Raw genomic sequence first — 19,755 nt, forward strand, 5'->3', positions numbered from 1 at the left:
GTTTGGAGGGATATGGGCCGGGTGCTGGCATGTGGGACTAGATTGGGTTGGGATATTTGGTCGATATGGACAGGTTGGACCGAAGGGTCTGTTTCCATGCTGTACATCTCTGTGACTCTATATTTACTGACCTGTTAAGTATTCCCAGCATTGTATCATTTTATTAACAAAAAAAAAACACAATCACTCTAAGGAATACATTTAGAGGAAACATTACACAGCTAAAGTTATATTCCATGGAATGTATAAGGATGAGAGTTGAGTTTTCCAAATATTAAAAAGTAACACAAAGTAAAGAGAGTCTATGTCTGCTGTTTGGCAGTCAAACTTAGGCATAGGTGAAAAACTGGAGCCAGGTTTTAAAGATTGAATGACAAAACAAAAGGCCTGTTCTATGCTGTATTCTATTTTCTATGTAAAACAAAAAGTTAGTTTAAAATTATCCTCCACAAATAGGGTTTGATGGTATTTTAACTCGAGTTTAAATTTGAGTTGGATATATTACAATAAATATAATTTTAAGCATTGTGACCTCCTTCTGCCTCTTAGAATCCAGGCAATTAATAAATATTGAAGCAAGCAACATGCCCAAAGGTTACTCCACCCAGGGGGAAAACAAGAAAAATTACATTACTGTACAGTGCCCTGCAGTCTGAAAAAGAACTGTTCACTATTTTGCTTCCTGCCTCTCAGCCAATTTCATAGCCCTGCAGCCACTGTCTTTCTAATCCCATGGGTTCTCTTTTAAGGTGTAAAAATGCAAGGATCAACAATGCAACATATTTCAACAGCAAACTAAAGCCAAAGGATTCTTGATAGAGGGATGATCTACCCAAAAAGACTCCAGACATGGCTTACTAAATATATTGATATTTCTTAATAAGTAAACTACCCAAAAACTGGCATTGCCTCGATTTAATTCAATTCCTTGCTTGTTGATTTAATCCTACGAACAAAGTTCAACTTTGCAGTCCATGTAATAAACCACCAACAACATAGATGCCAATATAAAGATTACAGATGGGCAGGATTTGCCTAACAGATTTGCCTAACTAAAAGTTAAGCTTCTCACTTGATCTTGAGAAATGGGAAAGCTATTTGAACAGATTTTAAGTCACTTCATACAGGGCTGATAAATTGCTACACTGATCAGTAAAATGAATGCAATCAAGATGACAAACTTGCATACAGATAGCGCACAGGGAGAATTATGAGGTTTTAGTTATAACAGAAAACAGGAGGTATCCAAAACTCCACTGCAATGACCAAAGTTCTAGCAGTGGTATAAATTACCTTAGGATGAAAGAGAACTGCATCAAGCAATCCACAAGAGAAACTGTTAAAAAGCATCATAATGAAAACTTCATGAAAACAAATCACAAAACTTGGACGAGAAATTAAACTGGCTGGGCTTTGAATCTATTTGTCAGCTATTATATGTCAGTGAGTCGTGATCCTGTCGTAAATATACACTGCCTTGGTTCTCTGGAGTTAGACCAGAGTGCAATCTTTTACCTTGATTCTGCACAGAAACATAAATGGTCAAGTGATGCAGAGTAGCCTGCAACACCCAGAAATGTAAAAATAAAAGGTTTGTTTGGTTTGATTGATGAGTGACAAAATGAGGAGTTCCTACTGAAGATAGGAAGTTTAGCACCATGAAACTTTCAACATTTATGTACAAGCAGGAAAATGAGAAAAATGCCCAAAGGTGCTTCACTGTGGTGGAAAAAAATTGCTCCAGCAAAACTATCGGGAGTTGTGACAATAGGCTGGTCGAAACCTATTGAGGAAGAACTTAAAGAAAGAGACAAGGAGATAATCTGTGAAATGTCAGCAACTAAAAATTTTAAGAATCGAGATAATGCAATTAAGATTCATTGCACATTAAAATTTTAATTTTGAATAGATCAGCCTCCATTTCTTCTGTTTACCTGAGGGGCAAGTACTTAAACTTCATGTGATGAATGCTGTCCCTCAGTGGAAAACAAATGCAGCAAAACTTCTGGAGGAGTGGGAAACAAGACAATTAACAGATTTACATGGTTTACTGTGTATATTTAGAGACCAGAAGCTGCTGAGAGATTTACACCTTTGTGGTCAACAATGATGATGTCACCATTATTCTAAATTCAATTGCATGACACAAGTTAGTCAATGCATTTCTGGTGAATCTTACTTGCATCATTGAAATTAACAGTTTCAGTTCAGGTACTGCTGAAAATATAAACATTTTGATGAAGCTTTCCATCTTTCACATCAGGACAGGATTGCAAAAATGCAAGATTCTAATGGGAATAACAATTTATACTGCATGAGAAGAGGGTGCTGATTGGAAGGCAAGTAGACTCTGACTGGTAGAGGCTTTTCCACAGGGATGCACCAGGGAACAGTTAATTGCTAAGTGTTTGTTTAAATTCAAACCAGACAACTTGACTGACTCAACAACATTGCCATGAGGAATACACTAGGGTGGATGATCCGCTTGTGTTTAAGTTGAAAAGGCACATGTTCCTTGTTCACAAAGATAGGGTCCACTGGGCGAATACAGGGAGTTCTTAGCATATGTGAATCACATTGTGAGCCCAACTGAATGCCAATGGACAGTTATTGTATCTCAGCTTAGTCACAAAGATTCATCTGGCTGTACAAGACTCAAAATGAGAATTCATATGCTACTTCATCTCCTGGCATATTAGTAAACTCAAGTCTAAATAAAAACAGATGAAGGAACTAGACAATTATAAAATTAAGACTTCTGGAAAAACACATTCACCTTATTTTAATTCAGTTCAAATTTGTTGCTTGCTTGGTTTCCAGGGCTGTATAGCCAAATCAAACATTGTCCCAAGAACTGAAATGCAATTCTGTCAGTTTTATGAATGAAGTTCATATAGTGCCACTAAATAATTATGCACCATGTACAAACTGGCAGCTGCTCCTCAGACTGTGTTTAACTTCACCTCAATCTGCCAAACTAAAGCAAACAAATGCATAAAAACAAACAATTTCTCCCCCAAGTGACCCATCTGCTGCATGCCACTGGGCTGCTAAAATTACTTAAGTAAATCATTGCTGAGGTGCAATTGGTTTTGTGGTACTGAACTGGTTCTAACTGTGATTTGAAGCTTTATCAGCCGTCTCCCCAAATGGGAAAGTTTTGTAAATTCCTTGTCAATAGATGGAGTCCATCTGGTAATATAATGCATTGCTTTGAGCAACTTGATAAAACCAGTTCTAACTAATAACGGTACTAATCTGCTATTTTTAGGCATTTTGCTCAGGTCAAAAATCAGAAAATGGGAACGGTATCAAGTTAATGGGGGGAAAAAAAAATCATACTTTAAAGTTATCTTAGGTACAACTTTGAATATTATTCAATCTTCAGGTTTGATATTAACCACACACTTTAACCAAGAAATGGTTAAAAAACGTTATAACTGAATTTATTGTAACATATGCAGGATTAAAACTTCAAATAGCAAGCAACAGATACTGTGCAAATATGGAACCATTTTTGCCATTTTGATAAATAAAGCATATTACATAAATGAATATTCAAATAGAATATGGGGCAAACTTCTTGGTTAAACAGATTACACGTTGCAATATTTCATAGTAATAGACTTTTATTCAAGGTAGTTTCATCTGCAAGACAACAAATTAACTCAAGATCAAGTTCACAGAATCTAAAAGCAAATCATTTGGTTACCACGTATGTATAGTTCTTAAAAAGCTCTGAAAATATCTCACATTAAAATGTCAGCCATGTTTGGTCATTTAAGAAAGAACTTAAAAGGTACTGGGGAAAGTCTTTAATTAGGGAATGCACAAGTTAAGGATTAAAAAGATTGGGAAAATAAGTCTTTGAATGCATGAACTAAACAGATCAAGCAAAAATTGCAGATAGCTGTCTATCAATCCCTGGCAACCAAACATGGAAAGAAGTTTTTAAAAAAAGAGACTAAATCCCCAGCACCAGCTACCCTCCATCCCAACAGAAACCGGTATCCTCAAACCAATAACTAAAAACATTTGCCACAGCCTAATGGGTTGAGACACATTTCTTACGGCAGTAGTAAGAACTCAGTTCATTAAAGTTCAGGTGCACTTTAATTCAAACTGTTAGCTGACAAAAGTATGGCAATGATGAGGACTTTTGATGAGGTTACTACTAGCTTATTGAACAGGTGGTAACATTTAATTGACCCAAACAAGCAACCAATTCCACTGGTATGGGAATAAGTTGGCAAGATCTCAAAAATGGCTGTGTGGCGATCAATAGTGGAATGAGTTGTCAGTTAACTGCAAGTTTGTAAGAATGTTATAATTAGCAAAAAAGCATTTAATTACAGTAAAGTTTCACAGGGAAGTTTTAGTTACAGTCCAATTAAGGTTGCGTAAACAATATCAAAAGGTGATTTGTCTAAATGTTTTTGAATGGGTAACTATCTTGAAATTCTAGAACTGCAGAGGGTTTTAAATTTTTTTTTAACCATTTTCTGGTACCAATACTGGGAAAGCTGAAACAGACTGTTCAAGTCAACTTTCTTTGCACCATTGTGATCTTGCATCCAATTCACGCCCAAACAGTTATTTAAAGAGCTTGAAATGAATTTATTAACTGATGGGTGATAAACTCAATTTTCTCTAAATATCACTAAATTGTTTACAGCTCCATTTCAACAATGAGAGAAGAGCAAAACCACAAAGTAAACAAAGCCAGACTGAACCATTAATGGAATTATATCAATCATCTTTTCTTTTTATATCAAGTTTCAATTGTGTACACAGAAGCATAATTGCAATCAGAAGTCTTAGTAGCTGCATTAAGGTTACAATCACCCATCTACACAGTCTCAATATTTCAACCTCAAATGTGGATTTGCATGTTATTTTGTAACGTGCAGTTTTAAGCATTTTCATTAAGCTTTTTTTAAAAAACTGTCAGCATTCTACTGCTGCTCAACACCCAGTAATCACACACGCAAGTTTTTCTCATTAAAACACCAAAGCATTCAGTACAATGGAACACTTATCCCTCCCCCAAAACCATGGGCTCAAGTGTTACCTATTATCAAAAGCAAAAACATTAGCAACTGATTTGTATGAAGTTAAAACGTTATGAAAGATGTCACATAGACGTAAATCTACAAGATTTGCTGCTGGTGCACATCCCCAGGTTTTTCCCCATTTAAACTTTAATCTGAAGTTACTGAGAGTGGATTTGAAAAATTGTAATGAGGGAGGGAAGGGTTTATCTGACAGTTGGTGCTCTGAAAGGGTGAGATGCTAGAGCAACAGTACAGTGACAGTTCACAGCAGATCAACTCGGCGATAGTACAGGAGGTAGGCTGTACGTTCAGCAGAGGGCTTCACAACGTGGTATTGATTTATCACTTTCACTATCTGGTCATCAATGCGCAGCCAGCCGTTAAGACCAATATGGAAGACATCTGTAGTGTAATGTCCACCAGTTGCACTGTTTCCATGGTGATAGACAACTGAAAAGAGAAAGGAAAATGTTGTGGGACAATGAAAAGAAATAGGATCTTTCAAAACTGACATGCTATAGTCAATAACAGTCAACATTCTGAACAGATTTTTTATAATCAGTTTTATAAATACAAATAGATATTATATATATATATATATTTTACAAAGTATAGTATTACCATACTTCAAGTTTTTTCTTCAGTTATGATAAAATCACAAAGACAAGAAAAATCTTCTAGCAAATTTAGCTGGTGCTTCCATAGAGAGACCTACAGTTCAATCCCAATTCTGGATCAGTAACTTATAGTTTCACCTTAGGTAACACTTTTATGAATGGCTTGAGTGGCGGATTTATGAACTTTATCACTATTCTATTTCTGTTATGATAATCAATCAGGTACTTCAAAGCAAGGCAATTTCTTGCAACCTAGATATTTTGGGTCAATCTGTTCAGACACATTACGATGCATGCCTACAGAGGATGGGACTTGAACCCAAGCCTACTGGCTCAGAGGTCTACACCCTACAACTACACCCTAACAGCCTTCCTGTTCTTGGGCAAATCTGTGATTTTAGTGCATAATAGTTGATAGTCTAGAAATAGTGTCACTGAAATCAGCATTTCACTCCTCCTCAAATGCATCTTTCTATCAGCAAACTGCGCAAGACTGCCTTAAAGTTAAGTTTTTGCACACTCTTCCACAACTTCTTGAATTTAAACATAAGACAAAAACTACCATATCCAGTCAAACATCTAAGGATTATAGAACAGAAGTCTTGTAGCAGCATCCAGAGAGGAGAGTGGGTGCGTGGGGGGGGAGGGGGGGGGGGGGAGGTGAATCCGCTCCCCTCTTTTTAATCATCTGTGCAAGATAAGTAGGGGCGTGGAGGGGGAAGGTGGCTGATTGAGTAGGGGGTGATAATGATAGGTCAGAGGAGTGTAGAACGGATAGGTGGGAATGAAGGTGAACAGATAAGATACTGCCACGTTGGAGGGTTGAATCTGGGATGAGTGGGGGGAGATGAGGAAACTGGTAAAGTCACCTTCAAGCAGCTTTACAGCATTGTGCCCAAAGTTCTAGCACCACGACTGTGCCAAGTCTAGATGGGCAGCAGGCAGTCACTTCAGGTTATTTGATTAAAATGTAAAAATGCCAAAAGCTATAACATATGTCTTTTTTTTTTAAATCCTCCATATGCCCGTTGATTACATTTGATTATAATTTTATTAGTCTCTGGCTAAAAATATTTGTTCCTTTGCGATTTGAAAGCATCAGATATCAATTAAACGACTATATGTTGCATGTATAAAGTACTATTTTTCTCTTTCCCAGTAGGTGTTTGCACTTCAAGGAAACTATGGTTCTAAAAACTGAAATAAATGTAGATGCTTTAAATCAGAAACAGAAGTTGCTCGAAAAGCTCAGCAGGTTGGCAGCATCTGTGAAGAAAAATCAGAGTTAATGTTTTGGGTCCGGTGACCATTCCTCAGTTCACCAGACATGAAACATTAACTGTGATTTCTCTTCTCAGATGCTACCAGATCGGCTGAGCTCTTCCAACTATGGTCCTAACATCTGTTGTACAGAAACATCCGTTGTACAGAAACATCCACAGTGGATGAGTGTAAAAGTTAAATAAAAGCATCTGCAAGAATTGTTTGTTGCCAGCAGGACCACGATCAGGTACTTCAAAAGAAACTGCATTTTTCTGTGCTTCAGAATACAAATCCATGAAGAGGCTGCAGTAGTAAATTGTAAAGTTGGGGTAAACTAACGCTGACCAGGTTGCATTTCACCCAGCAAGCAGTGTTACTGGCCTTAAACAAAATAATTATATTTACCTACATCTTAATCCATCTTCAGGATGATTTAAAGTGATTCAGTGATTTACTTTTCACAAAGGTAAGTAATAAAGGTAAACACAATAACCAACTGATAAACGTATTCAAATAAATCAAGTTACATGATCTACTAAACTGTTTCTCTCATGTGCAATTTGAAGCAAAAACAAATTAATAACAGCTCATGCCCAATGTTCCCTGTAATATTTTTTCCCCATCTATGTGCAGAATGTGTACCAATATCAAGGTAATGCACAGATATGCATTCGCAGTGTAAACATGAAATCTATATTTGAGTTATCACAGGTGTGTAAAAATGAATGTACCCCAAGTAATGGATATGGCAAAATGCTAATCCACAAATCAAATTTAGTAAATCTCAATTTTAAATTTACCATAGCACTATTTGAACTCATGACCCCTCTGTTTTAAATGCAGCATAATTATTAAACGACCATTCATTTTCATATCGTAGTTTGTACTTTAGTCAGCTGACAAGTCAAATTAGTAGCGGTGGCGAAAGACAAGGATGTTATGTTTCAATTTGACAAGGTCAAAATTCAAACAGCTAAATAGGCTTGTTCATAAAATTGATAGCTGTAAAAGGCAACTTATTTCACTTCAGAGTGATTTCTTTACTTAAAAAGTGCTACGAGTAGTGAGAGGAAGATTGTTTAATTTCTTCACTTCAACAAATATAATCAGAGGTGAAGTGTCTCTAACTTTAAAGAGTTTTTTTGCACTGGACTATGAAAGTCAGAGACAGTTTCTATGTAAGTTAAACGAACATTAAAGGAGAAAAACTACATCCAGGAACTGGCAAGGAGAGAACTGTGGTAAGAATGATTAAGAACAGTTGTTGAGGTAGCTTTTACAAAAGCAATGACATTTATTTCACCTAAAATATTTTTATTTAATATTCATGGAGTTTAAATGTAATATAAAATTTCACAATTTTTAAACTAAACTGTCACTCAATGACCAAAGTGAATTTTGTAGAGCTAGTATACGGAAATACGTAGTTTAAAACGCTCCATGAGACAACCTCACAACCTTTTCAATATTGTTTTGAGATCATAGAATTCGAGGTTTACAAACAGGAGGACCTTCAACCCATTGTACCTATACTGGCTCCCAAAAGAGCTACCCAACAAGTTTCAATTCTCCAGCCCTACCTCCGTAGCTGTAATTTATCAAATTTCTTGAAACCATTTATGGAATCCATCTTCACCACTCTCCCAGGCAGCACAATCCAAATCCTAACTACCGAGTCTAAAAGTTTCTCCTCATTTCACTTGCTGACAATTTTGAAACTGTGATCCCTAGCAACTGACAAACCAACTAATAGAAACAGAACATCCTTCTTTATCCTGTAAAAACTGCTCATAATTTTGAACACCTCAATGAGGCCAGCTCTTAATCTTCTCTACTCCAAGGACAATAAGCCCAATTTCTCTAACCTTGCCTTGATTCAAAATTCCTTGTATCATTCTAAGCCTCGTTTGCATGCTCTCCACCGCTTTAATATCCTTCCTTAAATAAGGCACTGAACACAATACTCCAAATGTGATCTGACCAATGACTTTTAGAGGTGTAGCATCACGTCCATGCTTTTACACTGTATACCTCTATTTATAAATCCATAAGTTTTCATTATAATTGTTTCAACTTGCCTGGTCACTTTCAAAAAATTATACAAGTGAACCCAAGATCCCTCTGCTCCTGTATGTCCCTCAAAGTTGTACATTGAGTCTGTATTGACTTTCCAAGTTTCTTATTAAAGAATGCATTACCTCATTTCTTCACATTGAAATTCATCTGCCAGGTGACTGCCCATTTGGCCAACTTGTCAATGCCCCTCTGAGACGCCTAGCATCATCCTCACTATTCACTCTTCTCCCTAGCTTAATATCAGGTTTAGAAATCTAAACCTTCCCCAAATCCCTTTGAAAAGCAGAGTTCTTAAAGTGTCAAATGTCTTTGGGAGTCAATCTTCATTTAAAAGGTTCTACAGAACCAGCTGCAGCAGAATGACTAGGCAAGTGGTATTAAATGGCCCCAAAATCATGCTTCAAATTTCCCAAGGTCATTGCCTCCATCCCAAATATCTTGCTTAGTGAGCATTCTGGACAAGGAAGTGGTAAGCAGAAGTGTGGAGAGGCTGAGAGACTGGGACACCAATGGGTCAAGCCAGAGGGAGACATGGAGAGTGAGAGGAGATTTGATGAAAATGCTACAGGATAGAAGAGTCCTAAAATGCTTTCAGATTCCAGGAACTGAAGAGTGAATTTTGACTCTGAATCCCACCTGACTAATGGCAGGCATGGCTTTCATCCATTAATTCCTGTCATGGGCATCTACCAGATCTTTGCTTGTGGGCTGGAGTGGCAGTACATTTTGTTCATCCACCATGGAATGCACAACTATTAGGGTTAAAAGCCCAGCATATTACAGGGCATTTGTTTGTGACCGACCTCACCAACAACCCAGATTTGCTAAGTTAGACAGACTGGTCGTACATCAGTAGTAGATGTACGTTTCCTTTTAAAGTTGGTATACCAAGTTACACTCCTCAGAGAATTTAATGACAGCCAGAGCACTGGTCTTACACACATACAGACCAGTGCGCAGAGCAGAAACATCTTGTATTGCCAGATTTAAAGTCAGACACTTTAAACTTATTTACTAAATATCGAGGTTGATTTCATTTTTTTTGTTAAGATTTAATATAGCATTAGATAACTTGAAAACCTGGCAATGTCTCATACCAATACGAGACTGTAATGAATCTTCTGCTAAATGGTGGCTAGAGACAGAATGTGAAAAGAATCATATCAGATATATCTAAAAGAAGAAAAGGCAGCTTGGTGGAATGACAATGCAGAGCGACCAATTTTAAGTTGCAATGGCAGCATGGTAACATGCTGCATTGGCTGGTATTGTCAGCATTTTACTTTCATGAACACCAAGGGCTGAAAATGTTAGGCAGCTGTGAAATCTCCAGTGAAAGACCCAGACAGACCACTGATTAACCCCAGAAGCCCTTAACCCTACTTATAAAGTCATGACGATTCCTAGCAACCAGGGACTAAGACGATGCATGTACAGATTGAGTACTGTACTAAACCTCAGAGAAGTAAATAAAATTATGACAGACATGGATAGGATGGATAGCCAGAGTCTGTTTCCCAGGGTGAAAATATCAAATACTAACAGGTATAAGATTTAAAGTGAGAGGGGGCAACAGTTCAGAAGAAATGCGCATGGAAAGCTTTGTTTAAAGAGGGAAATAGATGCCTGGAGTGGTCACAGAAACAGAGATAAGAGCAATGTTTAAGAGGCACTTAGACAAAAACACATGAACAGACAGGAAGTAGAGGGATACAGACCATGGGCAGACAAATGGGATTACTTTAGAATGGTATCGCGGTCAGCACAGACATGGTGAGCCTACTCTGTACTGGTCTATGTTCTGTACCTTAATACTGTTCGTGTGAGATTGGAGAGTTCACCTTTTATCATTATATAAAATTGCCTTTTTATAAATAACTTTTTTTAAAAATGAAGATGAAATATAAATACTTATATGATGCCAGGAAAGGCTAATAGATTTGTACTAAAATATATAATGTACTATTAGTGAAGGATGATGCATATGGAAGTTATATTTCAGCCAAATGCAAATTTATTAAGCAGGTTCAGTCTAGTTTGCAAATTTCTTTAGCCACTATATGAATAGATCACTTTGAAAATACCAGAATCACAATGAACTGTAAATTATTTCCCCCTTACCAACATACTGCTAAAACTGTACTGAAACAACTTTAAAATCATTTCATCAACTTTAAATAATTATTTCAACATTGCAAGGGATAATCCAATTCAAAATTCATGTCCACAGTCAATACAAAGTGATATCAAGCTAAATAAGTGCCATGATTGATTTCTGCTCAGAATTAGCTGATTTCAGCCACTGCACTGGTACTAACGTTGGCCTCCTGACAGAGGGAATTGAAGCAAGATGACCTATTATAGATTTCTATCCAGTGATTTATATTAGAATGATGCAAGCGTACATAATGGACAGTGTATACTGTCAGAATATTATTCCATGCTACATGGTGCCTGAACTCATGCATACTGCATTCTTAACACTGAAATATGGACAGTTGCATCTTGGAAATCACCCTAGCAGTTTCACCCAATTATAGGGCAAAGCAGTAAGCAAGTTAACTAAATTAAAACACTAGAATCGCTTGAAGCACCAGAGATTTAACACTTTTACAGTTTAAATTACTTTGCTATTAATTTATCTTACAGTATGACTAAGTTACAAGAGCATTCCAATCTAGAAACAATATTTTTTAAAGGTATTCCTTAAAATTTTGACAGGCAAAAGGTAGACAAAAACAGTTACACTTAGAGCATACTCCAGCTTCCTTCTTTAATTGTGAATGATGGGGTAAAGTATCTCCTGGTGCTCTCAATGATTGTTAAAGCTGCATAATGCTTTGCTGAAAAATACTGGCAAAAATATATACTAACTACTTCCCCGCTTGTTCCCAGAATGAAACAGCCGATCCTACAAATATTAGGAATCTAGGCTCCACATAAAATAGAAAAACTCAGAAATCATGACTGACTAAGAATTATGAAAGCTCCATAACTAGATATCATGTTCCTAGTAATCACTTAACATTTTACACTTGCCATCAAGTGTGCACATGGCTTTTAATTTAATCTGTGAAATAAAAAATTCTCATATATGCTTTGAACTTCAAATTGCATCCTCCTAAAAAGACATTTATCATTCCAATCCAGCATAAAGCTTTCATTCTGCTGTTCAGTTTTGCCTTCCCACGTACAATCTAAAATAGGACTGGCATGGCTGTACAGCAGTTAGCACTACTGCCTCAGCACCAGGAACACTGGTTCGATTCCAGCCATTGGTGACTGTGTGGAGATGGCACATGTTCGCCATGTCTGGGTGAGTTTCCACTGGGTGCTCTGATTTCGTCCCACCAGTCCAAAAATGTTCACGTTAGGTGGATTGCCCTACAGTGTCTAGGAATGTGCAGACAAAGTGGATTAGCCCTGGGAAATATGGGGATGGGTGGAAGCAGGTGGGATGCTCTTTGGAGGGTTGGTTCAGAGTCAATGGGCTGAACAGTGTTGATCTGCACTGTCGGGGTTCTGAGATTCTATAGAATGTCTCCACCATAGCAGTGCGTAGTGGAATTCTTGGTACAGAAATGTCAGCACTATGCAGTTACTACATTCTTGATATATATTAGCCGGAACTATATTCTTGAAAGAATAAAATGGCCCCATTTTAAACAGTTGGCACTTTTAAAAAAAATGTAAAGACAGGTGTGGTGTCTATATTTGAAAAAAAAAGTCCCAGAACGTCAATATTTGCACTTGGCCTGCTCACACAAAAACATGTGAAATTCCATTATTGCACAAAGCCAAATGACAGAGGGGAAAGAAAACTTGCTTAAAATCACAAGTTCTAAATTGCTGTTTGTCTAAAAATTGCGCAAAATCCTATACAGATTATATTTTTCTTTTGAGCATTTTTAAACGAGTGCACCTTCCTAAAGGTAATAAACATTGCACAAATTAGGATCCCAGCATTCAGACTTTTGCTCTCTTTAATACCATTTACATTTCATCATGTCCGGAGCAAACATGTCTTCTCTTGATCGCAGATGGAGTAAAAATCACAGTTGCTTATTTACTCTCAAGTGAAACTCAATCATCCAGCTCATCAAAGCCCAACCACAATAATTATGATGATGATTTAGGAATATCAAAAATATACTTCAGCATAATGCAAACATTCTTCTTCGAGATATTCTCAATTACAATCTCTGTTGCTGTGAAACTTCCCAAATTATTTCTAATATAGGAAATTGCCAAGCACCCATATGAAATAAATTGCTAAGAATAGGAGGGCGCAGTGGTCACCTAAAATATACAAAGTCAATAACAAACCAAGTAGTTTAAACACTAAAGACAACTGAAAAGCAGGAAAAGAACAACAATGCAAAATGGTGGCTTTTTCCTTAAATGGGTTATTATAATATAGCTTTCATCCGAATATCTGTAGTGACACTCATTCTAGTATCAAGAGTTAAAAATTAAAAGGAAAGAGTATTGAGTACAGGAGTTGGGAGGTCACGTTGCAGTTGTACAGGACATTGGTTAGGCCACTGTTGGAATATTGAGTGCAATTCTGGACTCGTTCCTAGCGGAAAGATGTTGTGCAACTTTAAAGTGTTCAGAAATGGTTTACAAAGATGTTGACAGGGAGAGGATAAATAGGCTGGGATTGTTTTCCCTGGAGCGTCAGAGGCTGAGAAGTGACCTTATAGAGGTTTACAAAATCATGAGGGGCATGGATAGGATCAACAGCAAAGTCTTTTCCCTGGGGTGGGGAAGTCCAGAACTAGAGGGCATAGGTTTAGGGTGAGAGGGGAAAGATATAAAAGAGACCTAAGGGTGGTATGTGTATGGACTGAGCTGCCAGAGGATGTAGTGGAGGCTACCACAATTACAGCGCTCAAAAGGCATTTGGATGGATATATGAATAGGAAGGGCTTGGAGGGATACGGGCAGGGTGCTAGCAGGTGGGACTAGATTGGGTTGGGATACTTGGTCGGCATGGACGGGTTAGACTGAAGGGCCTGTTTGCGGCTGTACATCTCTGACTCTAAATCATTAGCAATAGGACAGAAAAAAATTAAGTTATGCAGCACATGCATTTAACTAATACCCACTATTTAGATGTGAACTTATGACTTCCTGAGGGTCCTTGCATATTGATGAGGAAACTCATTACTTTATCACAAAATACTAAACATGATTTCATTTTAACCTGAAACTACTTGGTATTTCTAAACATCCTTAAGACAACTCCTAGCGCACCTATTAAAAGATGTCTTATTTTTGGTTGCCTGAAGGCAACACCAATGTTTTGTTTCAAAGCAATTCTCTCCATATCGAAAGCCTGTTGGTATGTCAGACATTTCTGGAGCTTCTCACAATCAGCACACCTTGCAGATTTAGCAGTTTATAACTAGCTTTGTAAATAAGCACTGGATTCATAAAGGAAACATGACAGCCTCAAAATAGTTTGCATGTTAATTCCAAATGGTTATTATTTTCAGGTTGCTGGCCAAAGAGATTTAAGAGCGCAACTGAACAGAACAAAAGATGACTTCATCTCTTTGATCTGTGCCCAGGTTATTTCAAAGTTTAAAATCACACAACAGGTTATAGTCCAACAGGTTTATTTGAAATCATTAGCTTTCAGAGTGCCGCTCCTTCATCAGGTGGTTGTGGAGTATAAAATCATAAGACATGGAATTTATACCAAAGTTTACGGTGTGATGCAACTGAAATTATATATTGAAAAAGACCTGGATTGTCTGTTAAGTCTCTCACCTTGGGCATGACCATGTTGGTTTCAGTTCTTTCATATGTAAATCCCAGAACTTTTTTTAAAAGAAGTTACATTCTCAAGTGAACTTTAACAATAGGTGCCACGTTGTCTCAGAAAATGCACTGAAGGTGTGAGGTGCCCTGTGTGAGACTGTCAGTGCCCCAATGTTCACACTGATTCTATTTCTAAAAAAGGTATTTATGGAATCTTGCATGTTGCAGTTTTTGAGAAAATAAAACATAATTGTGCGAGTACTAATTCTCCCCACAAACATTCGACAAGGTTCCCCAAGGGAGACAGGATAGCAAAATTAGATTTCATGGAATTCAGGGACAACTAACCATTTGGATACAGAACTGGCTCAAAAGGTAGAAGACAGAGGGTGGGTAGTGGAGGATTGTTCTTCAGACTGGAGGCCTGTGACCAGTGGAGTGCCACAAAGATCAGTGCTGGGTCCGCTACTTCTCACTGTTTATAGAAATGATTAGGACATGAGCTTAAGAGGTACAGTTAGTAAGTTTGCAGATGACACCAAAATTGGAGGTATAGTGGACAGTAAAGAAGGTTACCTCGCATACAATGGAATTTTGATCAAATGGGCCAATGGGCTGAGAAGTAGCAGATGGAGCTTAACTTAGATAAATGAGAGGTGTTGCATTTTCAGAAAGCAAATCTTCACAGGACTTATACACTGAATGGCAAGGTCCTAGCGAGTGCTGCTGAACAAAGAGACCTTGGAGTGCATGCCCATAGCTCCTCGAAAGTAGAGTCGCAGGTAGATTGGATAGGGAAGGCGGCGTTTGGTATGCTTTCCTTTATTGGTCAGAGTATTGAGTACAGGAGTTGGGAGGTCATGTTGCGGCTGTACAGGACATGGGTTAGACCACCGTTGGAATATTGCAATTCTGGTCTCCTACCTATTGAAAGGATGTTGTGAAACTTGAAAGGGTTCAGAAAGGATTTACAAGGATGTTGCCAGAGTTGGAGGATTTGAGCTACAAGGAGAGTTTGAATAGGTTGGGGCTGTTTTTCCTGGAGCATCAGAGGCTGAGGGATGACCTTATAGAGGTTTATAAAATCATGAGGGGCATGGATCTTTTCCTTGAGGTGGGGGTCCAGAGCTAGAGGGGGCATAGGTTTAGGGTGAGAGGGGAAAGATATAAAAGAGACCTAAGCGGCAACCTTTTCACGCAGAGGGTGGTGCTGCATTTGTGTGGAATGGGCTGCCAGAGGAATTGGTAGAAGCTAGTACAATTGCAGCATTTAAAAGACATCTGGATGGGTATATGAATAGATAGGGTTTAGAGGGATATGGGCCGGGTGCTGGCAGGTTGGACTAGATTGGATTGGGATATCTGGTCGGCATGGAGGAGTTGGACCGAAGGGTCTGTTTCTGTGCTGTACATCTCGTGTGGCTGTACGCCACTTGTCCCTCTAAGTAGTTGGACGCGGACCTTTTTTTTTGAGAATGGTGGCAATATACCACAAAGTAATTTTAATGGTAAGACAAAATAGACTAGTGAAATAATTAGCCAGAAGATACAGAACAAGAGCCAAGAGATTACACAAAAAAAAAGGTCAGCTCACACTTGAAGAAATGCATTTAATGCCAGTCACTACATCACAAAGAACATATACAAACACCAAAGACATGTACAGCACAGAAACATGTACATCTGTGACTCTATGACTCGAGGAAACCAGAAATTTTAAGGCAATTACACGATATTTAGCATGGGAACATCACTTTAATTCACCTAGACTAATAGCAGGAGGCTCACCACAGAACTTATGAAAAACGTTTTGCACGAATCGAAACACAAATCTTTGAGATAATCTTCGATGACAGTAAAGATTGGAGAATTAGATACACAAGTTCAACAAGCAAAGTCAAAGACTGCAGTTAAGGACTCCCCCACCACAGGGAAAAGACCTTGCCCATTTACCCAATCCACGCCCCTCATGATTTTCTTTCAAGTTTCACAACATCTTTCCGATAAGGAGACCTGAACTGCAATATTCCAACAGTGGCCTAACCAATTTCCTGTACAGCCGCAACATGACCATGCAACTCCTGTCCTCAATACTCTGACCAATAAAGGAGAAAGTGAGGACTGCAGATGCTGGAGATCAGAGCTGAAAACGTGTTGCTGGAAAAGCGCAGCAGGTCAGGCAACATCCAAGAAGCAGGAGAATCGATGTTTCAGGCATGAGCCCTTCTTCAGGAATGAGGAAAGTGCGCCAAGCAGGCTAAGATAAAAGGTAGGGAGGAGGGACTTGGGGGAGAGGCGTTGGAAATGCAAGAGGTGGGAGGAGGTTAAGGCGAGGGTGATAGGCCGGAGTGGGGGTGGGGGTGGAGAGGTCAGGAAGAAGATTGCAGGTTAGGAAGGTGGTGCTGAGTTCGAGGGTTGGGACTGAGACAAGGTGGGGGGAGGGGAAATGAGGAAACTGGAGAAGTCTGAGTTCATCCCTTGTGGTTGAAGGCGCTCTTCCTCCAGCCGTCGTGTTGCTATGGTCTGGCGATGGAGGAGTCCAAGGACCTGCATGTCCTTGGTGGAGTAAGACTTCTCCAGTTTCCTCATTTCCCCAAGTCCCTCCTCCCTACCTTTTATCTTAGCCTGCTTGGCACACTTTCCTCATTCCTGAAGAAGGGCTCATGTCCGAAACATCGATTCTCCTGCTCCTTGGATGCTGCCTGACCTGCTGCGCTTTTCCAGCAACACATTTTCAACTCTGACCAATAAAGGAAAACATCCCAAACGCCTGCTTCCCTATCCAATCTACCTGCAACTCTACTTTCAAGGAGCTATGATCTTACACTCCAAGGTCTCTTTGTTAAGCAACACTCGCTAGGACCTTACCATTAAGTGTTAAGTCATAACTATACATGACTGGATGCCTTTGATACTTGTACAAAAGTATAAATAAAGTTGAAATTCAATTCTTTACCAAAAAGAGATCAATCGCATTCAATAGAAAATAGAAACAAGAGAACCTTGGATTTCTTTTGGATGCAACAAATGAGTTGAAGCAGCCAGAAATATCCAGTTTTGAGTATCTAATTTCACAATTCATTTGGTAGGATGAACAAGGGCTGGACTTACACAGTTAATGCTCAAGCTCTGGGGTATGTTAAAGAACAGAGAAACCCAAAGGTTCAGTACATAGTTTATTGAAACTTACAGCACAAGTAGATAGGGCGATAAAAAAGACCTTTGGCACATTGGCCTTCATGCTCAGACCATTGAGTCTGGAGGTGGGACGTCACGTTGCAGTTGTACAGGACATTGGTGAGACTACTTTTTGAGTAATGAGCAGTTTTAGGTGCCCTGGTATATGAAGGATATAATTAAATTGGAGAGGGTGCCGAAAAGTTTTATAAGGATGCAATTTGGACTGGAGGGTTTGAGTTATAAAGGAGAAATTGATAGGCTGAAATTTCTCTCACTGGAGTGTCAAAGGTTGAGGGGAGACCTTGGTGGTTAATAAAATCACAAGGACCATAGATAAATCCAAGTAAATTCCAGAGGGCTGAGAGATCGTTGGTTTGGTTTCAAAAGCAGAAGTAAATGAATCGTCAAGATGTCATAACGTATCAGAGACCCTTAGGTAGAATTAGGAAGTAAAAGGGAACTCTCAAATCAAATACACGAATGCAGCTGCATTTTTAAATCTTCAACTGTCAAGCAAACTCAAAAGTACTTTAAATTTAGCATCTCACAGAAATGTTCCAGCAAGAATCCTAAACAAGAATTGCTGGTACGAAGTGTCATTAAGCTTCTTTAACACCAAGCCCGTCCAGACATCTACACCTGGTCCACCAAGAGTTAATCATTAAGTATCAATTATTCCTGGATCTGGTGCAAATTTCTAGATGACTGATCTTTTACAACTGCATTGTTGAATGGAATTTTAAAAAACAACTTTATTGTCATTGAACTCTAATGTGAAATTCCAGATTTATAATGGATTTTGAAGATCTCCTCAACAATGCCCCTTAGAATTTGTTTCCAATCAAAATAACTGAGATTTTTCAGTGTCCTATATTCTCACACAAACAAAAAAGCCTCAATCAGTTGTATCACCAGGGGAGGTAAGAATTTCATATACAGCATCTATGTACAGTGCATTCTCTTACTTGCAGAATTGAAAATTAGAACTGAAATGAACCATAGATGGAAGCATCAAGATGTTGAAATGTGCATGCCATTTTGAAAAGTTCCAAATCATTATGGCTTTGATCTAATCATTCCCATGCACTCATAAGGAATGTTAATGTGCTAAAATGGGACAAAATGCTACACTTAATTTCACAGTGCTGCAAGTTTTACAACTTTGTTCTTCCCAAAGATTAAAGTTTAATATTTTATTGGTTTACATTGTTATAAATATTAAAAAAGCACTTTTCATAACTTACATACCTGCAAAGAGTCTATAGGTTCGTTGGACTTTGAAAATCTTACCCTTCACACCAGGAGAAAGGAGATCTGAAAGAAAAGTAACAGTTTAACAAAGCTTCTTAAGACTGGCCGGTTTGTCGTCATAGCTAAGCTTTAACACTGTACAGTATAAGCAAAAAACTTGGGAAAGTCAATGTTAAGATGGTGATGGTGATGGTGGGGGTGGGGGCAGGTGCGGCACACATGATCAAGCATGGAAACAGACCCTTCAGTTCAACCCGTCCATGCCGACCAGATATCCCAACCCAATCTAGTCCCACCTACCAGCAGCCGCCCCATATCCCTCCAAACTCTTCCTCTTCCTATACCCATCCAAATGCCTCTTAAATGTTGCAATTGTACCAGCCTCCACCACATCCTCTGGCAGCTCATTCCATACACTTACTACACTCTGCGTGAAAACGTTGCCCCTTAGGTATCTTTTACATCTTTCCCCTCTCACCCTAAACCTATGCCCTCTAGTTCTGGACTCCCTGACCCCAGGGAAAAGACTTTGTCTATTTATCCTA

The 19,755-nt window shown here is 38.5% G+C and overlaps 1 protein-coding gene across 1 annotated transcript in view; it reads right to left on the bottom strand.

Moving 5' to 3' along the window:
* Window positions 1–3,421: 3,421 nt before the first annotated feature.
* usp10 (ubiquitin specific peptidase 10) overlaps window positions 3,422–19,755 on the bottom strand; it is a 74,843-nt gene continuing 58,509 nt past the window's right edge. Inside the window, exons 13-14 of the mRNA XM_043706638.1 lie at window positions 19,208–19,273; window positions 3,422–5,504 (exon numbers count right to left, since the gene is read on the bottom strand). Coding sequence (XP_043562573.1) covers window positions 5,317–5,504; window positions 19,208–19,273 — 254 coding nt within the window. The 3' untranslated portion in view covers window positions 3,422–5,316. The remainder of the gene's footprint in view (window positions 5,505–19,207; window positions 19,274–19,755) is intronic.

This window comes from Chiloscyllium plagiosum, chromosome 17 (assembly GCF_004010195.1).
Source record: "Chiloscyllium plagiosum isolate BGI_BamShark_2017 chromosome 17, ASM401019v2, whole genome shotgun sequence".
Classification (NCBI taxonomy): Eukaryota; Metazoa; Chordata; class Chondrichthyes; order Orectolobiformes; family Hemiscylliidae; genus Chiloscyllium; species Chiloscyllium plagiosum.